General features: G+C 41.8%; 1 protein-coding gene across 2 annotated transcripts in view; it reads left to right on the forward strand.

Annotated features, from left to right (window-relative positions):
• Window positions 1-26,250, forward strand: part of bsdc1 (BSD domain containing 1) — a 62,865-nt gene that overhangs the window by 23,410 nt on the left and 13,205 nt on the right. The window contains exons 2-9 of one of the 2 annotated variants that reach the window (XM_041212626.1): window positions 5,838-5,901; window positions 6,425-6,541; window positions 7,879-8,046; window positions 10,529-10,583; window positions 12,182-12,297; window positions 13,566-13,634; window positions 18,454-18,535; window positions 23,660-24,196. In XM_041212626.1, the coding sequence (XP_041068560.1) occupies window positions 5,838-5,901; window positions 6,425-6,541; window positions 7,879-8,046; window positions 10,529-10,583; window positions 12,182-12,297; window positions 13,566-13,634; window positions 18,454-18,535; window positions 23,660-24,196 (1,208 nt within the window). Of the gene's footprint in view, window positions 1-5,837; window positions 5,902-6,381; window positions 6,542-7,878; window positions 8,047-10,528; window positions 10,584-12,181; window positions 12,298-13,565; window positions 13,635-18,453; window positions 18,536-23,659; window positions 24,197-26,250 lie in introns of both variants that reach the window. The other variant, XM_041212627.1, reaches the window with a different exon arrangement.

The following is a 26,250-nucleotide window of genomic DNA, read 5'->3' on the forward strand; positions in this document are numbered from 1 at the left end:
ACTGCCTCCAATGCATTTACATCCTTCCTTAAATAAGGAGACCAAAACTGTATGCAGGATTCGAGATTCGGTCCCACCAATGCCCTGTATAACTGAAGCATAACATCCTTACCTTTATGTTCAATCCCTCTCGTAATAAAGCATAGCATTCCATTAGCCTTCTTAATTACTTGCTGTATCTGCATGCTAACTTCTTGTGACTCATGCTAGAACATCTAGACCCCTCTGTACCTCAGAAATATGCAGCCATTCTCCATTTAAGTAATACTTTGCTTTTTTGTTCTTCCTGCCAAAGTGAACAACTTCACATTTTCCCACATTTTCCTCCATTTACCAGATCTTTGTCCACTCACTCAACCTATCTATCCATCTGCAACCTCCTCATGTCCTCTTCAGAACATACTTTTCTACCTATCTTTGTGTCATCTGCAAATTTAGCTACCATGTCTTCACTCCCCTCATCTAAGTCATTGATGTAAATTGTAAAAAGCTGAGGCCCTAGTACAGACCCCTGTGGGACTCCACTTGTTACACCCTGTCAATTCGAAAAAGGCCCACTTATGCATACTCTCTGCTTTCTGCCAGCCAGCTAATCTTCTATCCATGCTAATATGTTACCCTCTGCACCATGCACTTTTATTTTCAGTAATAATCTTTGATGTGGCACCTTATCAAATGCCTTTTGGAAGTCCAACTACAGTACATCTACAGGCTCCCCTTTATCCACTGTGCATGTTACTCCTTCAAAAAACTCCAATAAATTGGTTAAATATGATTTTCCTTTCACAAAACAATGCTGATTCTTCCCTATTGCACTGAGCTCTTCTAAGTACCCAGTTGTAGTCTCCTTAATGATCGATTCTAATAACTTCCCCACAACAGACGTCAAGCTAACTGGCCTATAGTTAGCATGGATAACGGATTGGTTAGCTAACAGGAAGCAGAGAGTAGGGATAAATGGGTCTTTTTTGTATTGGCAAGATGTAACTAGTGGAATGCCACAGGGATCAGTGCTGGAGCCTCAACTATTTACAATCTATATCAATTACTTAGATGATGGGGCCAGATGTATGGTTGCTATGTTTGCCAATGACACCAAGATAGGTAGGAAAGTAATTTGCCAAGAGGAGGTAGAGAATCTGCAAAGGAGTATAGTCAGGTTAAGTGAGTTGGCAAACATTTGGCAGATGGAGTATAATGTGGGAAAATGTAAACTTGTCCACTTTGGCCGGAAGAATAGAAAAGCAGTATACTGTTTAAATGGAGAGAAATTGCAGAACTCGGTGGTACAGAGGGATCTGGGTGTCCTGGCACATGAATCACAAAAGGTTAGCATGCGGGTACAGCAAATAATTAGGAAGGCAAATGGAATGTTGCAAGGGGAATGGAATATAAAAGTAGGGAATTTTTGCTGTGGTTGGTGAGAACACATCTGGAGTACTCACTCCAGTTTTGATCTCTTTATTTAAGAAAGGGTTAGAAGCAGAGCAGAGAAGGTTTACGCAATTGATTCCTGGGATGAAGAGGATTACCTTGTGAGGAAAGGTGGATAGCAGGAGGATTTGTTCTTATTCATTTGTGGGATGTGGGCATCGCTGGCTAGGCCAGCATTTATTGCCCATTCTGATTGTCCTCGAGAAGGTGATGAGCTGCCACCTTGATCAGTGTTGCTGGGAGGGAATTCCAGGGTTTTGACCCAGTGACAGTGAAGGGACAACGATATATTTCCAAGCCAGGATGGTGTTTGGCTTGGAGGACAACTTCCAGGTGGTGGTGTTCTCATCTGTCTGCTGCCTCTGGCCTTCTAGATGGTAGTGGTCATGGGTTTGGAAGGTGCTGTCTAAGGAGCCATGTAGATGGTACACGTTGCTGCTACTGTGCGTCGGTGGTGGAGGGAGTAAATGTTTGTGGAAGGGGTGCCAATCAAATGGGCTGCTTTGTCCTGGATGGTGTTGAGCTTCTTGAGTGGTGCTGGAACTGCACTCATCCAGGCAAGTGGGGAGTATTCCATCACATTCCAGACTTGTACCTTGTAGATGGTGGACAGACTTTGGGGAGTGAGGAGGTGAGTTACTCGTTGCAGGATTCCTAGCCTCTGTCCTGCTGTTGTTGCCATTGTGTTTATATGGCTAGTCCAGTTCAGTTTCTGGTCAATCGTAATCCCCAGGATGTTGATAGTGGGGGATTCAGTGATGGTAATGCCATTGAATGTCAAGGGATGATGGTTAGGTTCTCTCTTGTTGGAGGTGGTCATTGCCTGACACTTGTGTGGCATGAATGTTTCTTGCCACTTGTCAGCCCAAGTCTGGATATTGTCCTGGACTTGTTACATTTGGGCATGGACTGCTTCAGTATCTGAGGAATCGTGAATGGTGCTGAACATTGTGCAATCATCAGAAAACATCCCCATTTCTAACCTTATGATGGAAGGTCAGTGATGAAACAGCTGAATATGGTTGGACCGTGGACACTATCCTGATGAACTCCTGCGGTGCTGTCCTGGAACTGAGATGATTGACCTCGAAGAAGCACAAATATCTTACTCTGTGCTAGGTATGACTCCAACCAGTGGAGAATTTCCCCCCAATTCCCATTGACTCCAGTTTTGCTAGGGCTCTTTGATGCCAAACTCGGTCAAATGCTGCCTTGATGTCGAGGGCAGTCACTCTCACCTCACCTCTGGAATTCCGTTCTTTTGGCCATGTTTGAAACAAGGGTGCAATGAGCTCAGGAGCTGAGTAACCCTGATGGAACCCAAACTGGACATCAGTGAGCAGGTTACTGCTCAGCAAGTGCTGCTTGATAGCACCAATGATGACTCCTTCCATTACTTTAGTGATCATCGAGAGATACTGATGGGGCGGTAATTGGCCAGGTTGGATTTTTCCTGCTTTTTGTGTACAGGGCATATCTGAGCAATTTTCCACATTGTCAGTTAGATGCCAGTGTTGTGGGTGTCAACAACTTGGCTAGGGGTGTGGCAAGTCCTGGAGCACTAGGCTTTAGTATTATTGCCAGAACATTGTGAGGGTCTGTAGTCTTTGCAGTATTAAGTGCCTTCAGCCGTTTCTTAATATCAGGTAGACTGTTGCAAATGCTTTAGCTTTTTTTTGCACTGATGTGCTGGGCTCCTCTATCATTGAGGATGGGGATATTTGTGGAGCTGCCTCCTCCAGTGAGTTATTTAAATATTCTCCACCATTCATGACTGGATGTGGCAGGACTGCAGAGCTTAGAGTCGCTTTGTGGAATCGATTAGCCCTATCTAACATTTGCTGCTTATACTGTTTGGCATGCAAGTAGTCCTGTGTCGTAGCTTCACTAGGTTGACACCTCATTTTTAGGTATGCCTGGTGCTGCTCCTGGCATGCTCCCCTGCACTCTTTATTGAACCAGGGTTGATCCTTTGGCTTGGTGATAATGGTATAACGGGCCATGAGATTACAGATTGTGGTTGAATACATTCTGCTGCTGCTAATGGTCCACAGCGCCTCATGAATGCCCAGTCTTGATTTTCTGGATTTGTTCGAAATCTATCCTATATAGCATGGTGGTATTGCCACACAACTTGATGGAGGGTATCCTCAATGTGAAGACGGGATATCGCCTCCACAACGATTGTGCCGGTGGTCATTCCTACCGATACTGTCATGGACAGATGTATCTGCGGCAGGCGGGTTGTTGAGGGTGAGGTCAAGTATGTTTTTCCCTCTTGTTGGTTTCCTCACCACCTGTTGCAAACCCAGTCTAGCAGCTATGTCCTTAAGGACTCAGCCAGCTCAGTCAGTAGTGGTGCTGCCAAGCCACTCTTGGTGATGGACATTGAAGTCCCCCTCCCAGAGTACATTTTGTGCCCTTGTAACCCTCAGTGCTTCCTCTAAGTGGTGTTTTATCTGGAGGAGCACTGATTCATCAGCTGAGGGGTATGCGGGGGGTGGTATGTTTCCTTGCCCGTGTTTCACCTTATGCCATGAGACTTCATGAGGTCCTGATTTGATGTTGAGGACTCCCAGGGTAACTTCCTCCCGACTCTATATCACTATGCCACCACTTTTGCTGGGCCTGTCCATACCCTGGGTGGTGATGGTGGCGTCTGGGATTTGATCTGTAAGATATGAGTCCGTGAGGTTGTTGCTTGACCAGACTGTGCGACAGCTCTCCCAATTTTGCCACAAGCCCCCAGATGTTACTAGGGAGGACTTTGCAGGCTTGACAGAGCTGGGTTTGCTGTTGTTGTTTCCAGTGCCTAGGTCGATGTCATGTGGTCCATCTGGTTTCATTCCTTTTTATTGACCTTTTAGTGTTTTTGGTACAACTGAATGACTTTCTAAGCCATTTCAGAAGGCATCAAGTGTCAACCACACAGCTGTGGATCTGGTGTTACATGTAGGTCAGACCAGGTAAGGATGGCAGATTTCCTTCCCTAAAAGACATTAGTGAACCAGATGGGTTTTTAACGATAATCGACAATGGTTTCATGTTTTCCAGATTTTTATTGAATTTACATTCCATCATCTGCAGTGGTGGGATTCGAGGCCGGATTCCAGAGCGTTACCCTGGGTCTTTGGATTGCTAGTCCAGTGACAGTACCACTATGCCACCACCTCCCCATGTTTCCTCTTGTGAGGGAGACTAGAACTAGAGGGCACAGTTTAAGAATAAGAAGTCTCCCTTTAAGACGGAGATGAGAATTATTTTTCTTTTGGAGCATCATTAATATGTGGAATTCTCTTCCTCAGAAAGCAGGGGAGGCTGGATCATTTAATTTACTCAAGGCAGAATTAGATAGATCTTTGATAGACGAAGGAATCGAGGGCTATTGGGGGCAGTCAGGAAAGTGGAGTTGAGGCCACAACCAGGTCAGCCATGATCTTATTGAATGGTGGAAAAGGCTGAAAGGGCCAAATGGCCTACTTCTCGTAAGTCCTATGTTCTGCATTAGGGAACCAGGGCTACTGTGTTCATTATCATTCTTGCATTACTATACTTCAAAAAACCGTTCAGGAAACTCCATTCGTGGCACAGGTGCTTCTACATTCAATGGCTTTTTGGTCCAAAAAGTGCTATAAATCAAGGCAAGCTTAAACTTTTTATCAGGAAGTTACGATATTTATAAACCTTCACCAGTAGGAGACTTTTTTTTAAAAAGAAAAGTAAATGTGACTACAGCTCTCTTGTGCTACAGGCAATTTTTAAAAATTGGATAATTTAAAATCATATGAATGTTTTGTTGTAATGGATACATTTTTTAATTCTCAATTATGTTTCAGCTAAATCTCTAAAACCATGCATATTTTTAGACTATTTTTGTTCTGTGTGTGGCAACCATTTGATCATCGCCTTTTTAAGATTCCCAAAGAAAGCTTCATAACTGTCTCTGTGCACTGACATACATAGTTGATTGGATTGATGTGTTCTCAAGTGTGGTAATCTTCTTTGCAGTGCACTTTTATAACCTCTTAGCCTAATTCCACATCAATTCTTGGACTTGAGGATAGTTGATTTGTGTTTAGATTTCTTTTGTTACACATCTATAACCAGATTTTTGAAATGCGTGAGTGATTTGTGCCTTAGCTAACTTTAGCATTTTGTTGTGGAAGTACTTTAGCTTCCCACATTCCCTAAATAGTCTTGCTAAACTTGTGAGCTCAGGGCATTCTAGCTGCAAGTGACTATACTTGTACTCTGGCACAATTGGTAAGTAACCCCGAACAGCTGGACTGTTCAGCAAAACATCAAAACAGAAAATGAATAGGATGCAAAATTACAAAACTGTGGATAAGTATGTTTTAGTATAAATGTTTCAATTAAAATTAAATGAATATCTTGCTCTGCAGGGAATCTGGTGGGAGTTGGTGGGGGAGCTGGATACAAGAAGGTTTCCAATCAGTGAAAGAAAAGGTAAGAACAGAGCCTACCTTTAAAAGTTTTACGTACTATGGTCTGAGGATTCACAAAGATTATTTTGGTAGATAATATTGAAGATTGGGAATGCTGCTAAGATTTGCCAAATTGGACCATAAAGCATCAACTTTAAGCCATGCTCTGAAACTGGTGAATTAGTTTATATGGAATATTAGTGTACTATCATATTGTCTCCTAAAGCGTTATGGTGGAATCAAACTAAAACATCCCAGAGGATGATTCTTGGTCTGTTTAGTGATGGATTGAATGGAACAGATTGCTTCTGTACAGTGAGGAAAGCAAAATTCAACAACCAATCAACCTACATTGCTTTTTTTTTGTCTTCTAATGTTTGGAGTGTATTTATCAGATAACAAATAATGCACGTTAACTGCTTGCCTAGGAATGGTAAATGATAGAGGAATTTATAAGAGGGATGAAAGATTTTTTTTTTCCTTTTTAAAAAAAACTTCACAGAATATAATACTGTTCATGACATCTCCCTGTCCCCCACCAACAGTCTACTGAAGCGTTGGAGTTTATGAAACGGGACCTTGCAGAGTTTTCACATGTGGTACAACATGATACAGCATGTACAATTGCTGCCACTGCGAATGCTGTGAAAGAAAAACTGAGTGTGAGTATATATCTGCATTACTTCAATATATAGGTGACTCCAGGTACAAACATTTGATGTAGCATAATACAAATCAGGCACAGCATTCCAATGTACAATATCTATTCTTCTCACCCCCCCCATCAAACAGACTTCCTGATGAGGGCTTGCAATTGTTTGGGCTAGCATCGCTGCTGCTTAGCAATTTTTACAATATTTTCTACAGGTTACAGGGTATTGATAATTGAATGTTACCATGCATAACTCACTGAATAGACTGGTTTATTTCACCTGATGTTGAGTGCATACCGATATGAGTGAACCAGCCTCCCTTTGTTTCAGTAGTGCTTCATGGTTGAAGATTATTAGTGTGAAGAGAATGTTCAGATGTGGAGGGGGGAAGTGGGTAAACTTGTTTTTTTTTTAGCTTCCTGCATTAACCCTTGTATTTACCATGCTCTTCTTTGGGATGGATCAACTTGAAGCATCTCCACAAATGCTGTTAATGTGGCTTCATCAGGAGGCAGTCCTCCACATCGTGATGAGATGCTTCTTCAGATGTTGCCACCAAGAAAGGCAAACTTAGTCCTAAAGGCAGTCCTGATTATGAATGTTAGCTGATTGCAACCTATGATTCTATTTCAACGATGAATATCCCAACCGCCTGTCTAGATTTCGCCCTGCATAATTCACAAGTATGTCTTGTGTTTTAAGGTTTATTTTACTTTTCATCTTTTCCATTCATGATTTTACAGTTTTCATAACTTTGTCACAGAACCCTGTACTCAAAACAGTTGCAGTGGTTGGTGTTAGGCAAGATTTTCAGAGCAACCTTTGGGAGAATTTATATGGCTTTTAATTAATTAGCTTTTGAGCAGCTTGAGGTGCAATGGAAAGATAATTGTGACTAATAGAAAATCCATGGCTGACTTCTTAAGTCTTTCAATTTGTTATACACTATACAGGTCAGAATCCAATTTCTTTATTTATTTGAATAACATTACTTTATTTCCACCCCCCCCCCCCCACCTCGCAACCAAGCAAGTTCTCGGTATTGTCCCTGTGTTCAATAAATGCTACTTCAGTGTCTCTTTGAACTCCCGACACATGAATGCTAATGTGAAGAGTGATCACCAGGAAACAAATATCTCTCATAAACTGAGAATAAAGTTTAGGAAGTTTTACAATTATCAATAAAGGCCTGACCCTCAATAGGGAAAAAAAAACAAATAAATGAAAGAAATGATATCCCTTTACAGAAGTTGCCAAGTATAGTGATAGAGTACGCATTGTTTTATTATATTAATTGAAGGAAATAATAAAAACTAAGTACGTTTCTTTTGATATTTTGCTTGTAGGCAGAAACTTCTACAGGAGCAGGGCAGCAAGTCAAAAAAGGATTATCAAACATTCTCGGAGTCCTCTCAGACACATTTGCTCCTCCTCCAGACAAAACTATAGATTGTGATGTTATAACGTTGGTTGCAACACCATCTGGTACTACAGAACTCTATGACAGTACTAAGGTACTTGGAATAATTTACAGCTCACTTCTAATCTTTTAAGTAGTTACTTATTTTAATACTTAGAGTACCTTTGGCTGTTACTGTGGTAGCCAGCCACATGATGGATGTTTATAAATTATAATTTCTAAAGCCATTTTGGCACAGGCTATGCTTGGATCTCACTTGAAGTTTTCAAAAAATTTTCATTACTGCAGCAATGTGTGGATTTCAGGATGCAAACTAATTCTGTTGCATTATGAATTTTGGGTATTTCTTTTATTCATTCATGTGATGTGGGATTTGCTGGCTGGGCCAGCATTTATTGCCCATCCCTTGTTGCCCTTGAGAAGATGGAGGTCAGTCTTTTAGCTCTAGGACATCACTGCAGGAGTTCCTCTGGGTAGTGTCCTCAGCCCAACCATCTTCAGCTGCTGCATCAATGACCTTCCTTCCATCATAAAGTCAGAAGTGGGGATGTTTGCTGATGATTGCAGATGTGGGGATGTTTTGCTGGTGATTGTACAATGTTCACTATTTGCAGCTCCTCAGATACTGAAGCAGTCCAAGCCCAAATGCAGCAAGACCTGGACAATATCCAGGCTTGGGCTGACAAGTGACAAGTAACATTCATGCCACACAAGTGCCAGGCAATGACTATCTCCAACAAGAGAGTATCTAACCATCGCCTTTTGACATACAATGGCATTACCATCACCGAATCCCCAACTGGGATCAACTGGGGTTGAGAAACTTATCAGCCATGATTGAATGGTGGAGCAGACTCGATGGGCTGAATGGCCTAATTTCTGCTCCTATGTCTTATGGTCTTTTTTACAACTGGATGTGGCAGGACTGCAGAGCTTAGATCAGATCCGTTGGTTGTGGGACTGCTTAGCTCTGTCTGTCACTTGCTGCTTATGCTGTTTGGAATGCAAGTAGTCTTGTTGACACCTCATTTTTAGGTATGCCTGGTGCTGCTCCTGGCATGCCCTCCTGCACTCTTCATTGAACCAGGGTTGATCCCCTGGCTCGATGGTAATGGTAGAGTGGGGGATATGCTGGGCCATGAGGTTACAGATTATGTTTAACTACAATTCTACTGCTGCTGCTGGCCCACAGCACCTCATGGATACCCAGTCTGTTGCTGGATCTGTTCAAAATCTATCCCATTTAGCACGTTGGTAGTGCTACACAACACGATGGAGGGTATCCTCAATGTGTAGGAGGGACTTTATCTCCACAATGACTGTGCGGTGGTCACTCTTACTGATACTGTCATGGACAGATGTAACTGCGGCAGGCAGGTTGATGAAGATGTTTTTCCCTCTTGTTGGTTCCCTCACCACCTGCAATAGACCCAGCCTAGCAGCTATGTCCTTTAGTGGTCATTAGTGGTGCCACCAAGCCACTCTTGGTGATGGGTACATTCTGCGCCCTTGCTACTCTTAGTGCTTCCTCCAAGTGGCGTTCAATTTGGAGTTGCACTGATTCGTCAACTGAATATTGGCTCCATTTCCATCATTTACGATTATGTATTTGATTTTGGGTGCATGAAAAAGTAGAGAGTGGAAGCACATTGCATACGTTATGCAACTAGCATAACTACATTGCTGGAAAGTGAAGAATAAATTTGTGACAAATGTAGAAAAGACACTTACTAAATATTAGTTACTTAACTGAAAAACCTTGAATATTGTGCTTAAATATTTTGTCCTTAACTTTGGGCTAAACGTCTTGTTTTGTATGTTCATGTTATTTCTACCCTGGTTCTTGGTCCCAAGGCAATCATAACAGCAATGCAGACGACCCACATATAGATGATTTATTTCTGTTTTAAAGCAGAGAATGAAATGTGTAAACATTAATAATGCGTGTTATAAAATACAGCTTTCGTTTGCTTTAGTGTGTTCACAGCCTGGATTCAATGATAGTACATCATATATCCAAATATACAGATTCAACAACCCTATATTGAAAGCATATACACCTATTCAATTTTTCCAATTTATTGCATTTACATAAAGTAATTATTGCAATCTTTTTTCAAAGAGTTAATGAGTTAATTGGAAATGGTGTCACTGCTAATATTCTGTTTTTTCTGCACTATACAATGATTACATCTCAAAAAGCACTTCATTGACTATAAAGTACTTTGAGATGTTCGGTGGTCATGAAAAGCGCTATTTAAATGCAGATCTTTTTATTGGTAGTTGCTCAAAATAGCTTGCATTGTATGTGTAAAGTTTAACCCTTTGAGAATAATAACTATTTACATCAAGGGAAAACTTGATAAATATTTAAACTCACCAACAGAAAAATGAAAGAAAACAGTCTGCCATTTTTCTCTTTTCCGTTGCATAGTCATATATCATTCTGCATCATATGGGAAACCAGTTTCTGATTTGAAACTTACTATGACTATTCACTTTTGCTGAATAAGTCCTTTGAGCCATTGCTGCTGATTGCCAATGCTTTAATTAAATAACCTTGTTTTGATTTTCAGGCTCGTCTTTACAGTCTACAGGCTGATCCGGCAACGTACTGCAATGAGCCAGATGGTAAGAAACTTCATGGAACTGAGCCTTTTTAACAAATGTTCATCATTTACAAGCTATGTAGTAGTGAGTTTTTGTCTAATGCATGAATCTTCTGGATTCATGCCTGTTGAGTTTATTCTAATAGCCAGTAAGTTTCAAAGAGACTTTATATTGCTAGGATTAAATGAGATATGTAGGAAAGTATAAGAGTGGAAAAGACAATGAATTGGCCAATCCCAAAGGTTCGTGCCAGTATATTCCCCTCTTCTTTAAATATCCATTTGAATCTCTCAATTTTTTTCGCACCATCTGCTTCCTAAGACAGTTTGTTCCACATATTCACCATTCTCTTTGTAAAGTAACCAAACCTAGGTTACCTTGGCTCCTAAGTTTGTATCCCTTGGTCCTAGTGTTTGTAACAATCGCAAACATATTATCAGGGAATAATTTATCTATTCTTCAAATTATCATCCTAATGTTTTCAATCCTGTTTGTTATCTGTTTGTATGAAACAATATATCTCAAAAACTAATGGACAGATTTCAACAAAATTTAGTACATAGGCAGGGTATGGTCCAAGGAAGAACTGATTAGTTTTTGGTGAAGATGCGGATCTGGACCTGGATGCTGGGATATTTTTAACAGATCTGTTAATATTGCGAAATAGTTTTGATTTTTTTTAGAATGCTGTTGATAGTCTCAGCCGTTATGGTGTAATTTGTCACAGCTGTCAAAATGTCAGCAGAGTTTTCAGAGCAGGTAGTTGCAGATGGATTGCCTGAAGCCTCCTCAGTGAGATGGAAGCTCTTAATAAAAAGATTGTTTTCAACTTTGTATTTACAAAGCGTCAACCAGGGAGGGAAAAGCCTCAAGGAAGAATTTGGGTAATTGTAATCATGTTGAGTTGAACGCTCTACTCAGTGCCCTGTTCACTGTTGAATTTTGCTTCCCTGAGCCATCGCTTCATAATAACAATTTCAGGTCATTACCCTTTCCTCATAGCTATTTATCAGTTGCGTTCTGCTTTGCACTGTCTACAGTGCGAGATATTTTTTCTGTCATGCAGTGAATAAAAGTGTGAGTATTCCCTGGTGTAGTTGATTTCCTTGTACAGACACTTGCCTCCTGGATTTTATGCTGTCTGTCTATACATTCTAGACCTAAGTTATGGAAATATTTTCTGTATGAATATGAAAACCTGTAGTTACTATTCAATGATGTCTGGTGTTTTAGCTTATTCTAAATAAAATTTAAAAGTAGAGACCTTAATTATTTTTCACAGAACCTAGTCAGTAGTGAGAACAAATTCCTTTCATCACATATCTCTCGGCAAGATTCCAGGCATGGTATGCTAGCCCATTAATTACTTTGCAAAATCCCTATACTTTCAAGTGAAATTAGTTTGTAACATAAAACCAATTTCACTTAAAAATGAGCATTCAGCACAAAACCCTCCCATCCCAGTGTAATTGTGATTAATTTGACAGACCCATTTGGTGAAGCAGTAAGAATAAACAATAATCACAATACAAGATTATAATAGATGCCTTTTATTGTTGGAATTTATAATTCAGGATGCAGATTTTTTTGTAATAGGCTCTGATTTTGTCTGTCTTTAGGTCCCCTAGAACTCTATGAAGAATGGATTGCTGGTTTTAATCTTGAAGACCAAAAAGGGGAAATCTCAGGCCTGCTGGTTAACAGTCCTTCAGTACGTGCGCTTTACACAAAAATGGTATGTACTGTGTAAACCATTCTGCTTGTTCTTGCTGGTTCTCTCTCTGAATGAGATTGCTAGATCAATCTCAACTGTATCACCTGATAGGCCAGTTTTGCGTTGTGGGGTCATTTCAGTATTTGATATGGCCAAACTCACTTCACTTGAACAATCATGAAACAGGGAATAACAATGCCTCCTATTACAAAGTTTTTATTTATTAGCCTGTTAATAATGATGTACCACTATCATATGGCATGGAATGATATGGTTTGGTGGATTTTCCCTGAAGGCTTGCACAGTAAATTCCCAATCATCAGCTTGATAGATACAAACATATGAACATACAAATTAGGAACAGGAGTAGACCACTCGGCCCCCCCGAGCCTGCTCCACCATTTAATAAGATCATGGATGATCTGACTGCAACCTCCCCGCTTACCCCTAATAACATTTCACCCTGTTGTTTATCAAAAATCTATCTACCCCTGTCTTAAAAATGTTCAAAAATATTCTACTGCCTTTTGAGGAAGGGAGTTCCAAAGATGCTCAACCCCCGAGAGAAAAAATTTTTCCTCATCTCTGTCTTAAATGAGCGACCCCTTATTTTAAAACAGTGACCCCTAGTTCTAGATTCTTCCACAAGAGGAAACTTCCTCTCCACATCCACCCTGTCAAGACCCCTCAGGATCTTAAAAGTTTCAATCAAGTCGCCTCTTACTTTTCTGAACTCTAGCGGATATAAACCTAGCTTGTCCAACTTTTCCTAATAAGACAACCGACCCATTCCTCGTATTAGTCTAGTAAACTTTCTCTGAGTTTCTTCCAATGCATTTACACCCTTCCTTAAATAAGGAGACCAATACTGTACACACTACTCCAGATGTGGTCTCAAGTGTTCTGTACAACTGAAGCATGACTTCCCTACTTCCATATCCAATCTCCCTTGCAATAAATGATGACATTCTATTAGATTTCCTAAAGATAAACAATCTTATGTACAGTACATCCACCGGTTCTCCTTTATCCACAATGCCAAACACTTTATCATGGTTTTAAAAAATTGAAGACAGTACCTTGGTGTACTTGGCATTAATCCTAGCAGGCAGCTTAAATAACTTGATCGAGTTTGGGGAGCATATTTAATGCCTGCTATGCAGGCTGGCAGAGAAAGATCTGAATGGGGCTCAATTCCCAAAATATTTGGTAGTTTATTAATTAATCAGTTTAAAGGTTACATGTTTAAGTTGTGCAATAGAACTCATGTTTTTTTCCCCCCTACACAGGTGCCAGTAGCGGTGTCACATTCAGAATTTTGGCATCGATACTTTTATAAACTGTATCAGTTGGAACAGGTGGGTCATTACTGAGAATTCGATAATAATGGCAATGCACTTACTGCTGATATATCTGTTTTAGTGGTTGAATCTTTGTTTGGCCAGTTGTTAGGTCAGTTGACCAGATGTAGATGTTTAGACTGGAATGCAGATAGACTTTCTTTTTTGCTGTACCCCATCCTCTACCCCAAGTGTCCATTCCTCTAATTCCCATATTTTTATGTAATCCCCCTCGCTTCACTGCACTATTGGTGGCTGCGCTTCTAATTGTCTGGGTACTATGCTGGAGAGTTCCCTCCCCTATACACCTACGCTTTACCCCCTCCATCTCCTTAAATTCACCTCTTTCGCCAACGTTTTGGTCACTCTTCACCCCCACCTCCAATATCTCTTTCTTGGACTTGGCTTCTGTATTTTGGTAACGCTCTGTGAAGTGTGTTGGGATATTTTTCTGCAGTAAATAGGATATGTAGATGCAAGTTGCTGCTGCCTTTGGTGAGATAAAGGAAAGAGTAGAAGTTTACAGTGGCTAGAGTTAGGGAAGTAGTGTTTGGGACAAGATATAGGTTTGGTGGAAATGACAGCTGGTGGAACAAAGCCATGAAGGGATTTAAAGATGCCAAGGAATTTGAAATAAAATGTTGAAGGACAGGCAGCCAGTGTTAACTCAGTAAGAATGAGGTGGTGGGTGACCAGGCGTTAGTGTAGAACATGATATTGTGGTAGAGAAAAAAACAAAAAAACTGCGGATGCTGGAAATCCAAAACAAAAACAGAATTACCTGGAAAAACTCAGCAGGTCTGGCAGCATCGGCGGAGAAGAAAAGAGTTGACGTTTCGAGTCCTCATGACCCTTCGACAGAACTTGAGTTCGAGTCCAGGAAAGAGCTGAAATATAAGCTGGTTTAAGGTGTGTGTGTGGGGGGCGGAGAGATAGAGAGACAGAGAGGTGGAGGGGGTTGGTGTGGTTGTAGCGACAAACAAGCAGTGATAGAAGCAGATCATCAAAAGATGTCAACAACAATAGTACAATAGAACACATAGGTGTTAAAGTTAAAGTTGGTGATATTATCTAAACGAATGTGCTAATTAAGAATGGATGGTAGGGCACTCAAGGTATAGCTCTAGTGGGTTTTTTTTTATACAATGGAAATAGGTGGGAAAAGGAAAATCTTTATAATTTATTGGGGAAAAAAAAAAGAAGGGGGAAACAGAAAGGGGGTGGGGATGGGGGAGGGGACTCACGACCTAAAGTTGTTGAATTCAATATTCAGTCCGGAAGGCTGTAAAGTCCCTAGTCGGAAGATGAGGTGTTGTTCCTCCAGTTTGCGTTGGGCTTCACTGGAACAATGCAGCAAGCCAAGGACAGACATGTGGGCAAGAGAGCAGGGTGGAGTGTTAAAATGGCAAGCGACAGGGAGGTTTGGGTCATTCTTGCGGACAGACCGCAGGTGTTCTGCAAAGCGGTCGCCCAGTTTACGTTTGGTCTCTCCAATGTAGAGGAGACCACATTGGGAGCAACGAATGCAGTAGACTAAGTTGGGGGAAATGCAAGTGAAATGCTGCTTCACTTGAAAGGAGTGTTTGGGTCCTTGGATGGTGAGGAGAGAGGAAGTGAAGGGGCAAGTGTTGCATCTTTTGCGTGGGCAAGGGGTTGTGCCATAGGAGGGGGTTGAGGAGTAGGGGGTGATGGAGGAGTGGACCAGGGTGTCCCGGAGGGAGCGATCCCTACGGAATGCCGATAAGGGGGGTGAAGGGAAGATGTGTTTGGTAGTGGCATCATGCTGGAGTTGGCGGAAATGGCGGAGGATGATCCTTTGAATGCGGAGGCTGGTGGGGTGATAAGTGAGGACAAGGGGGACCCTATCATGTTTCTGGGAGGGAGGAGAAGGAGTGAGGGCGGATGCGCGGGAGATGGGCCGGACACGGTTGAGGGCCCTGTCAACGACCGTGGGTGGAAAACCTCGGTTAAGGAAGAAGGAGGACATGTCCTCCTTCTTCCTTAACCGAGGTTTTCCACCCACGGTCGTTGACAGGGCCCTCAACCGTGTCCGGCCCATCTCCCGCGCATCCGCCCTCACTCCTTCTCCTCCCTCCCAGAAACATGATAGGGTCCCCCTTGTCCTCACTTATCACCCCACCAGCCTCCGCATTCAAAGGATCATCCTCCGCCATTTCCGCCAACTCCAGCATGATGCCACTACCAAACACATCTTCCCTTCACCCCCCTTATCGGCATTCCGTAGGGATCGCTCCCTCCGGGACACCCTGGTCCACTCCTCCATCACCCCCTACTCCTCAACCCCCTCCTATGGCACAACCCCTTGCCCACGCAAAAGATGCAACACCTGCCCCTTCACTTCCTCTCTCCTCACCATCCAAGGACCCAAACACTCCTTTCAAGTGAAGCAGCATTTCACTTGCATTTCCCCCAACTTAGTCTACTGCATTCGTTGCTCCCAATGTGGTCTCCTCTACATTGGAGAGACCAAACGTAAACTGGGCGACCGCTTTGCAGAACACCTGCGGTCTGTCCGCAAGAATGACCCAAACCTCCCTGTCGCTTGCCATTTTAACACTCCACCCTGCTCTCTTGCCCACATGTCTGTCCTTGGCTTGCTGCATTGTTCCAGTGAAGCCCAACGCAAACTGGAGGAACAACACCTCATCTTCCGACTAGGGACTTTACAGCCTTCCGGACTGAATATTGAATTCAACAACTTTAGGTCGTGAGTCCCCTCCCCCATCCCCACCCCCTTTCTGTTTCCCCCTTTTTTTTTTCCCAATAAATTATAAAGATTTTCCTTTTCCCACCTATTTCCATTGTATAAAAAAAAAAACCCACTAGAGCTATACCTTGAGTGCCCTACCATCCATTCTTAATTAGCACATTCGTTTAGATAATATCACCAACTTTAACTTTAACACCTATGTGTTCTATTGTACTATTGTTGTTGACATCTTTTGATGATCTGCTTCTATCACTGCTTGTTTGTCGCTACAACCACACCAACCCCCTCCACCTCTCTGTCTCTCTATCTCTCCGCCCCCCACACACACACCTTAAACCAGCTTATATTTCAGCTCTTTCCTGGACTCGAACTCAAGTTCTGTCGAAGGGTCATGAGGACTCGAAACGTCAACTCTTTTCTTCTCCGCCGATGCTGCCAGACCTGCTGAGTTTTTCCAGGTAATTCTGTTTTTGTTTATGATATTGTGGTAGTTTACTGCTCGTACAAGGCCAGCAACAAGAGTATTGCACAACTTAGGCTTCAGTGGACAGAGGCGTGTGGAAGGAAGTGGTGGAAGGACTGAGATGGGGGCAGTGTTGCAGTGGAAGAAGTAACATTATTCATGAAAAGCATGTAAGTTTAAAGTTCAGTTCAGAATCAAGTGGGATACTAAGATTGCAAATGGTATGTTTCAGCCAGAGGTAAATGGGGTGGGGATTGAAACCAGCTCCAAGGGAGCAGAATTTGTGGTGGAGGTTTAAAAAGTCATCCTGATATTGAGCTGTTGAGATTACCCTGAGACTTGATTTTTGGACAAGCACAGAGGCAGGTATTATCACTTTTTTGTGAGATCTTGCTCTCTGTTTCTAGATGTTGCTGCTGAGAGGCAATTAGCAGGTACAGAGGTGAGGATTAAGGATAGGTATTTGGGAAATCCTGGAGATGATTGTATAGGGGTGGGTAACAAATTGTTGTTTAAAAATACAGCCTGCTTGATTGCCTCCCCATACATCATCTTCAGCATTCACTCTCTCCACCACTGATGTGCAGTAGCAGCAGTGTGTACCATCTACAAGATGCACTGCAACAACTCAGGCTCCTTCAACAGTATCTTCCAAACCTGTGACCTCTACCACCTAGATGGACAAGAACAGCAGACAGATAGGAACACCACAAACTGCAAGTTCCCCTCCAAGTCACCCACCATCTCGACTTGGGACTATATTGCTGTTCTTTCACTGTCACTGGGTCAAAATCCTGGACCAGATTACAATATCTATCTTCATCCTCCTTGAGCTTTATGCAGCATTCATTATGGCTTACCATACCATCTACTTCCAATGCCTCCCCTATCATCCAGCTCCTTTGGGCCTCCCACTTCATGTTTTCATTTCTAATATTCTAAGCTAATTCCACTCGGCCCATCGAGTCCATGTCAGTCATTGTTGCGGTCCAGGGCAATCATGTACTGTGAACTTTTTTGACTGGGAGAGTTAAGTGCAGTAATGCTTGACAGTGTCACTCCATGTTTGACGATTGATGACGAGATCATTGTGCTCCAGGTATGTTCGAATTTGTGCTTCTCTGACTTGAAGGACTTGGGTTGAATATGTGAAGGAGAGCAACAGGATTGAGACACTGTAATTCACTGGGAACAAGTGAGAAGGTACAGGCAAGGAAGCACTTAGGTTAACAGTGGCTGAGGTGTTGTGATGGGTGAAAGTGAAAGATGAGGACCCTGGAAAATCAAATGATATGAAAGTGTTCTTATTATTTTGGACATTGATTCATCTTTTTTCACAACTGTAGTTGTATCAACTTACTTGCAGTTTGTTGGAGATACTGTACACCCAAACTGCGCACAATATTATTTCATTATGCATATAAGGATTGTTGTTAAGATATAATGTTTATTGTTTTAAACTTTATCAATTTGGTTTTCAAATTTTGCATCTTATTGTAGTTTCTGATGTAAAAAAATTAGTATTAGCTTATTAAATTAATATTAAACATCTGGTTTAGCAACATGTCCTGTTAATTTTTCCATATATGATTTCCGGTAGTTTGTTTGGAGCATATGCTAACTGTCAATGTGTCTTCTTCCAGGAGGAATCCAGGAGAATAGCATTGAAACAGAGAGCAGAACTGACTTCTCATTCAGAGGAGCTTCGGTGGGAAGAGGAAGAAGGCAAGAACATTTTAATAAATTAGTGTGTGTAAACAGAAAGTGAATAACTATTGTTAAAACTTGTGTTGCAGCTGTGCTTTTGAGTTGTAAGAATTTTTTTGCTCTCATAATTGTGTATAGATTTCTGACCTTTCTAAAAATGACAATCTTTGCAAGATCCTTTTTCAAGATGGTGCTGATGTAAGGAATAGTCTAGAATTCAAGGTTTGAGTACAGAATTTATTTTGATAGTTTATTTAGAACGTTAGAGATTAAATGTTAAGATGTTGAATAGATTGAGAATACTGAGTTGGAAAAATTGATTTTGTATTATGGAAACGGAACTTGAAATGTTCATTTGAAATGAGCACAGGAGGAAACATCAATACAAATGTGTCAAGTACTCAATTTCAACACAAGTGTAGAATACTTTCTAAAATTATCTTGAGTTGGTGTTACTTTGAAGTCGTATTTGTAGAGTTAAGAGCAAAACACACTGAATTAATAGAGACAGTGTTGATTTAATAATTAAATACGACTAGGATTTTACAGGAATGAAAACAATCAGGCTAGAAAGCTATATAGCATGAAATGAGTAGAGATTATTTGATCTATTAACTCTGCTTCCTTCTTGGATTATACATTATCAGCCCTCCCATGAACACTGTTTAATCATGGGGGTGGGCGAAAATTCCACATAAATACTCAAGTCTAGAATTCTAGACTATTAGTCTATTCCTTACATCAGCACTATTCATCTTGGCTGGATTTAGGGGTACGGTAGCAGGGGTACTGCACTGGTAACATAGAGACCTGGGCTAATGACCCAAAGACATGAGTTCAGATTCCACTACTGCAGCTGGGAAATTTATGCTCAATTAATTAAATAGATCTGGAATAAAAGACTAGTCTCAGTAATGTTGACCATGAAACTGCTGAATTATCATCAAAACCCATCTGATTCTTTAATGTTCTTTAGGGCAGGATATCTGCTGTCCTTACTCAATCTGGCCTAAGTGTTTCTCCAGACTCCTAGCAATGTTGTTAACTCTTAACTGGCTATTTCATTCATTTGTGGGATATGAACATCACTGGCAAGGCCAGCATTTATTACCCATCCCTAATTGCTCTTGAGAAGGTGGTGGTGAGCTGTCTCTTTAACTGCTGCAGTCCATCTGGTGTAGATACACCTATGGTGATGTTAGAAAGGGAGTTTCAGGGTCTTGTCTGAGCGACAGTGAAGGAATAGTGATATGGTTCCAAGTAAGTAAGATGTGTGACTTGTAGGGAACTTGCAGGTGATAATGTTCCCATACATGTGCTGCCCTTGTTCTTCTAGGGTGCGAAGGTTGTGGGTTTGGAAAGTGCTGTCGAAGGAGCTTTGGTGAATTGTTGCAGTACATTTTATAGATGATAACTGCAGCCACTGCATGCAAGCGTTAGGGAGTGAATGTTTATGGTGGTAGATGGGGTGCTGATCAAGCAGGTTGCTTTGTCCTAGACGGTGTCAAGCTTCTTGAGTGTTGGAGCTGCACTCATCCAGACAAGTGGAGACTATTCAGTCACACTCCTGACTTGTGCCATGTAGATGGTGAACTGTCTTTGGGGACTCAGGAGGTGAGTTACTTACCACAGAATTTCCAGCCTCGAACCTGCCCTTGTAACCACAGTATTTATATGGCTAGTTGAGTTCTGATTCTGGTTGATGGTGGCCTCCAGTGTGTTGATGGTGAGAGATTTGGCATTGGTAATGTCATTGAATGTCAAGGGAGGATGGTAATTGCCCGGCACTTATGTGGCGTGAATGTTACTTGTCATTTATCAGCCCAAGCCTTAATGTTGTCCAGGTTTTGCTGCATAGGGGCACTGACTGCTTCGTATCTGAGGAGCTCTGAATTTTACTGAACACTGCAATTACCAGTAAATATCCCCACTTCTGACCTTATGTTGGACAGAGTATTGTTGAAACAGCTGAAGATGCCTGGACCTAGGATATAACCCTGAGGAACTCCTTCAGCGATGCCCTGGGGCTGGGGTGATTAGCCTCCAGCAACCACAACTTGTTCCTTTGTAATAGATATGATTCCAACCAGTGAAAGTTTCCCCCCTGATTCCCAGTGACTTCAGTTTAGTTAAGGCCCCATGATGATGTCAAGGGCAGTCACACTTATCTCATCTCTGGAATTCACCTGACTTGTAATGAGGTCAGGTCTTGAGTGGTCCTGGAGAAACCCAAACTGAGCATCGGTGAACAGCTTGTCAGTTTTAAATGCTGCTTGATAGAATTGTCAATGACGCGGTCCTTGACTTTGCTGATGGTGGGAGAGTAGATTGATGGGCTGATATTGGTGATTGGTTTTGTCCTGTTTTTTGTGGCAGGACATAATTGGGTAATCTTCCACCTTGTCAGGTGGATGCCAGTATTGTAGCTAGAGGTTTAGGTAGTTCTGGAGTACAAGTCTTCAGTACTACAACTGGAACGTTGGCAGGGCCCATAGCCTATGTTGTATGCATTAACTCTGAAATGAACCAGCAAGCCAGTCAAGTTGTATTCAAGGTGATAGCTCAGTGTCACCTTCTGAAGGGTAATCAGGGATGGGCATCACCCACATTCTTTATCTTTTCTCCCTCCACCCTTAGCCCAGCACTATAGAATTGTAATTAGAAATTCAAACTCATTCCTAATTCAATTTTTATATGTTTGTTTCCAAAGGAATTAGTTAATTGGATGAATAGCAAATCAGCTAGCTAGGTTGAAAACTAGCTTAGCACAACCTAGCACAAAGGAAGATGGTTGTGGTTGTTGGAGGTAAATCATCTCAGTCCCAGGACATCACTGCAGGAGTTCCTCAGGGTAGTGTCCTCAGCCCAACCATCTTCAGCTGCTTTATCAATGACTTTCCTTCCATCATAAGGTCAGAAGTGGGGATGTTCGCTGATGATTGCACAATGTTCAGCACCATTCGCGACGACTCTGATACTGAAGCAGTCCATGTACAACAGCAGCAAGACCTGGACAATATCCAGGCTTGGGCTGACAAGTGGCAAATAACATTCATGCCACAAGTGCCAGGCAATGTTCATCTCAACAAGAGAGAATCTAACCATTGCCCCTTGACATTCAATGGCATTATCATTGCTGAATCTCCCACTGTCATCATCCTGTGTGTTACCATTGACCAGAAACTGATTTGGACTAGCCATATAAATACTGTGGCTACAAGAGCAGGTCAGAGGCTAGGAATCCTGTGACGAGTAACTCACCTCCTGACTCCCCAAATCCTGTCCACCATCTACAAGGCACTAGTCAGGAGTGTGATGGAATACTCCCCACTTGCCTGGATGAGTGCAGCTCCAACAACACTCAAGAAACCTGATAAAGTCCAGGACAAAGCAGCCCGTTTGGCACCCCTTCCACAAGCATTCACTCCCTTCACCACTGAGTCACAATGCCAGCAGTGTGTACCATCTACAAGACGCAGTGCAGAAACTCACCAAGGCTCCTTAGGCAGCACCTTTCACACCCCTGACCACTACCATCTAGAAGAACAGAGGCAGCAGATACCTCCATCACCTGGAGGTTCTCCTCCAAGCCACTTGGAAATATATCACCGTTCCTTCACCGTCGCTGGGTCAAAATTCTCGAACTCCTTCCCTAACAGCACTGTGGGTGTACCTACACCACATGGACTGCAGCAGCTCCAGAAGACAGCTCACCACCACCTTCTCAAGGGCAGTTAGTGATGGATAATAAATGATGTCCTGGCCAGCGATGCCCACAATCCGTAAATTAATTTTAAAAACTACAAAACACGTGATAATTGGGAAAGTTGTGGCTCGGAGACAGTGACAATGGATTTCCACTCAAATCTGTTCACAGCCCCTGATGTTCTCCCTATGCAGGAATGATTCAGAAGAGATTATTTCTTGTAATATTACAAATGACTGTAAAAGAATTACTTGCCCAGGTCTATTTATTCTTTCATGGGATGTGGACGCTGGCAAGACCAGAATTTGTTGGCCATCCCTAATTGCCCTTGAAGTGAGTGGTTTGCTAGGCCATTTCAGTGGGCAGTTAAGAGTCAACCACATTATTGAGAGTCATATGTAGGCCAGACCAGATAAAGACAGCAGATTTCCTTCCCGAAAGGATATTAATGAACCAGGTGGTTTTTACAACAATCAATGATAGTTTCATGGCATCATTAACTGAGACTACCTTTATATTCAAGATTTATTATTTGAATTTAAATTCCACTGGCTGCCATGGTGGGATTTGAACCTGTGTCCCCAGAGCATTAACCTGAGTCTCTGGATTACTTGTCCAGTTACATATAGGTGAAAAATATAAAAGGTAAACAGCATTCAAAAAGAGGCAAACCAACAGAGTAGGGAAACCATGGAAATACACAAGAACTTTAGTGAGGATCAGTCCATAGTGGAACAAGAAACATGAAATATATACACAGGGAAATGGTGTCACATTGACTGAAAACTTCCAGCAGGTGATCAATAATTTCACCTATCTCCTTTCCCAGCTTTGCTAACATTAAATGTGAAACTTGGTAAAACTAAAACATTAGAATACTTCTCAAGGGTATTTAATGATCAGAAATTATTCTGCATTTCTGGAATGCTCTGAAATAGACTAGTCAGACATGAAATAAAAAGAAAATGCTGAAACTACACAGCAGGTCAGGAAGTACCTGTTGAGAGAAACAGTTAATGTTTCACGTTGCTTAGCGCTTATCCTTCTGATGAAAGATCTTCGACCTGAAACATTGTGTTTCTCCATAGATGCTGCTGGATCTGCTGAGTATTCCCAAAATTTTCTATTTTTATTTCAGATTTCCGGTATCCGTAGTAGTTGCTTTTGTATTAGTCATTATTTCAAATTTAAGTCAAATTGTTTGTTTGTGAAAATGTGTAAATAATAAATTCTGAAAACAGCAAGCTTTACAATGATTATTTGAAATCCTTTTCAAAACACAAAGTGGCATTCTCTTGATTATAATTGATTTCATCTTCTGATCATAGTAGTGCAATTATACGATTCTAGATCATTTAGGCCTTTCGAATTTTCAACATGAAGCATTAATTGCATTAATAATGCAAAAAAAATCTACAATGTTTGTCCTCTTGCAGATGAATTCGTAGGAGCTTCGCCTGTCAACTCAGATTTTCGCCACATGCCGCAAAGCCCGTTATCATTGGTGCAATCTCCAGTCACGTGCTCCAGGATGGAGCATTCAGTTGAACTTCAGAACCAGAATATTGCTGACATTATGCAAAAGCCAGTGGAATGCCAATCTGTGAATGCTGTTAGCACTGCCACAGAACTCCAGTTGAGAAATCAGATCTCCACTTCCAGTGAGACATCTAGGTCTGAGGAGACGGTGAAAGAAATTGCAAGGAATGTAGTAGAAACCAGCACAGAGCTGGTAGTAGGACAGGAATTGAGGCCCAAGACTAAAGATAGGCTTTCAACCCCAGACACAGAAGCAAATGGATCACCAAAAGATCAAAAAACAAAGGAGTTTACTGCAGTATCTGGCATAGTGATTGAGGCAAAGAACTCAAGCAAACCGGAGACTACAAAAGATGATGGACCAATTGATTTGAGAGTCTATGAACTCAACTCAGACAGTGGAAAATCTACACCTTCCAATAACGGAAAGAAAGGTGATTATTGCTACAAATGGAGTTTATGTACAGAGTAAACAGAGCGAGTGGGGGAATAATGGAAAATAACCCATACTAGTCTTAAAATGGTAACCAGAAGTTGTTACAGGCATGTTTAAATGCAGTGAAATTTGTCAGTGATTTTTAGCCAAAGCAACTTAGAAGTTATCTGAGCCAAAAGAGATCGTGACCTATGAAATAGAAAGTCATCAACAGAACAAAACGTTTGAGGCTTTAAAAATCCATAACACAAGAGAGCAAGAACTGGCTGATTTTGGGTGATACTTTTTTAATGGATTCCTCCATCACTGATTTTTAATGGATTCCTCCATCACTGAAATCGAGAAAGATTAGTTGTAACAAAAGCATCTCTTTTCTAATTTTGTTGAATCGTTTTAATCCATGTCGACTACAGTAAAATGTCTCCATGTGCACATTCTCCATTTTTGTAAGCCAAAGCGTGCAATGCTGGAGGATAGAACAGGATATTAGTGCAGAAAATGTTAGTAGATCATTGTTGAATAAAGTCCATCAAAAGGTGGGATCATGGTTAGCTTGGTCTCAAGGAACCATGCATTTTGAAGCTCAGTGTATCTTAAAGGTATTTCTAAACACTCATAACTTGCCCTATTAGATAATCACAGAATTGTTACAATGCAAAAGGAGACCATTTGGCTCTGGCTCTTTGAATGAGCAATTCATTTACTGCCATTCTCCCACCTTAGCCCTGTAACCCCACATATTCTTCCTTTTCAGATAACAGCCTAAATGCCTTTTGAATACTTTGATTGAACCTGCATCCACCATATCTCAGGAAGTGCATTCCAGATTGGAAGACTGCTAACATTGCCCCATTATGAAAAAAGGGAGGAAGGGATAGACCAGGAAATTACAGGCCAGTCAGTCTAACCTTGGTGGTGGAGAAGTTACTAGAAAGAATTCTGAGGGACAGAATATATCTGCACTTGGAGAGACACTGATTAATCAGGGATAGTCAGCATGGATTTGTAAAGGGAAAGTTGTTTGACAAATTTGATCAAGTTATTTGAGGTAACAAGGAGTGTTGATGAGGATAATGCATTTGATGTGGTCTACATGGACTTTAGCAAGGCTTTTGATAAGATCCCTCATGGCAGACTGCTCAAGAAAGTAAGAGCCCATGGGATCCAAGGCAAAGTGGCACGTTGGATCCAAAATTGGCTGAGAGGCAGGAAGCAGAGGGTGATGGTAGAGGGATTTTTCTATGACTGGAAGTCTGTTTCCAGTGGGGTTCTGCAGGGCTCGGTGCTGGGGCCCTTGCTGTTTGTGGTGTACATAAATGATTTGGACTTAAATGTAGGGGGTATGATCAAGCTGTTCATGGATGACACGAAAATTGGTAGGATGGTAAATAATGAGGAGGATAGCCATAAACTGCAGGAGGATATCAATAGACTGGTCAGGTGGGCAGAGCAGTGGCAAATGGAATTCAACCCGGAGAAGTGTGAGGTAATGCACTTGGGGATGACTAACAAGGCAAGGGATTACACTATGAATGGTAGGACCCTGAAAAGCACTGAAGCTCAGAGGGATCTTGGTGTGCGTATCCACAGATCCCTGAAGGTAGCAGAGCAGCTAGATAAGGTGGTTAAGAGGCATATGGGATATTTGCCTTTATTAGCCGAGGCGTAGGATACGAGAGCAGGGAGGTTATGCTGGAACTGTATAAAATGTTGGTTAGGCTACGACTGGAGTACTGTGTGCAGTTCCGGTCACCACATTATGGAAAGGAAGTGATTGCACAGGAGAGGGTGCAGAGCAGATACACCAGGATGCTACCTGGGCTGGAGGGTCTGAGCTATGAGGAAAGATTGGATAGGCTGGGGGTGTTTTCTTTGGAGCAGTGAAGGCTGAGAGGCGACCTGATAGAGGTGTATGAGATTATGAGGGGCATAGATAAGGTGGATAGGAAGACATTTTTTTCCATTAGTAGAGGGGTCAATAACCAGGGGGCATGGATTTAAGGTAAGAGGTAGAAGACTAAGAGGGGAGTTGAGAAGTTTTTTCACCCAGAG

This window comes from Carcharodon carcharias, chromosome 19 (assembly GCF_017639515.1).
Source record: "Carcharodon carcharias isolate sCarCar2 chromosome 19, sCarCar2.pri, whole genome shotgun sequence".
NCBI classification, from domain to species: domain Eukaryota; kingdom Metazoa; phylum Chordata; class Chondrichthyes; order Lamniformes; family Lamnidae; genus Carcharodon; species Carcharodon carcharias.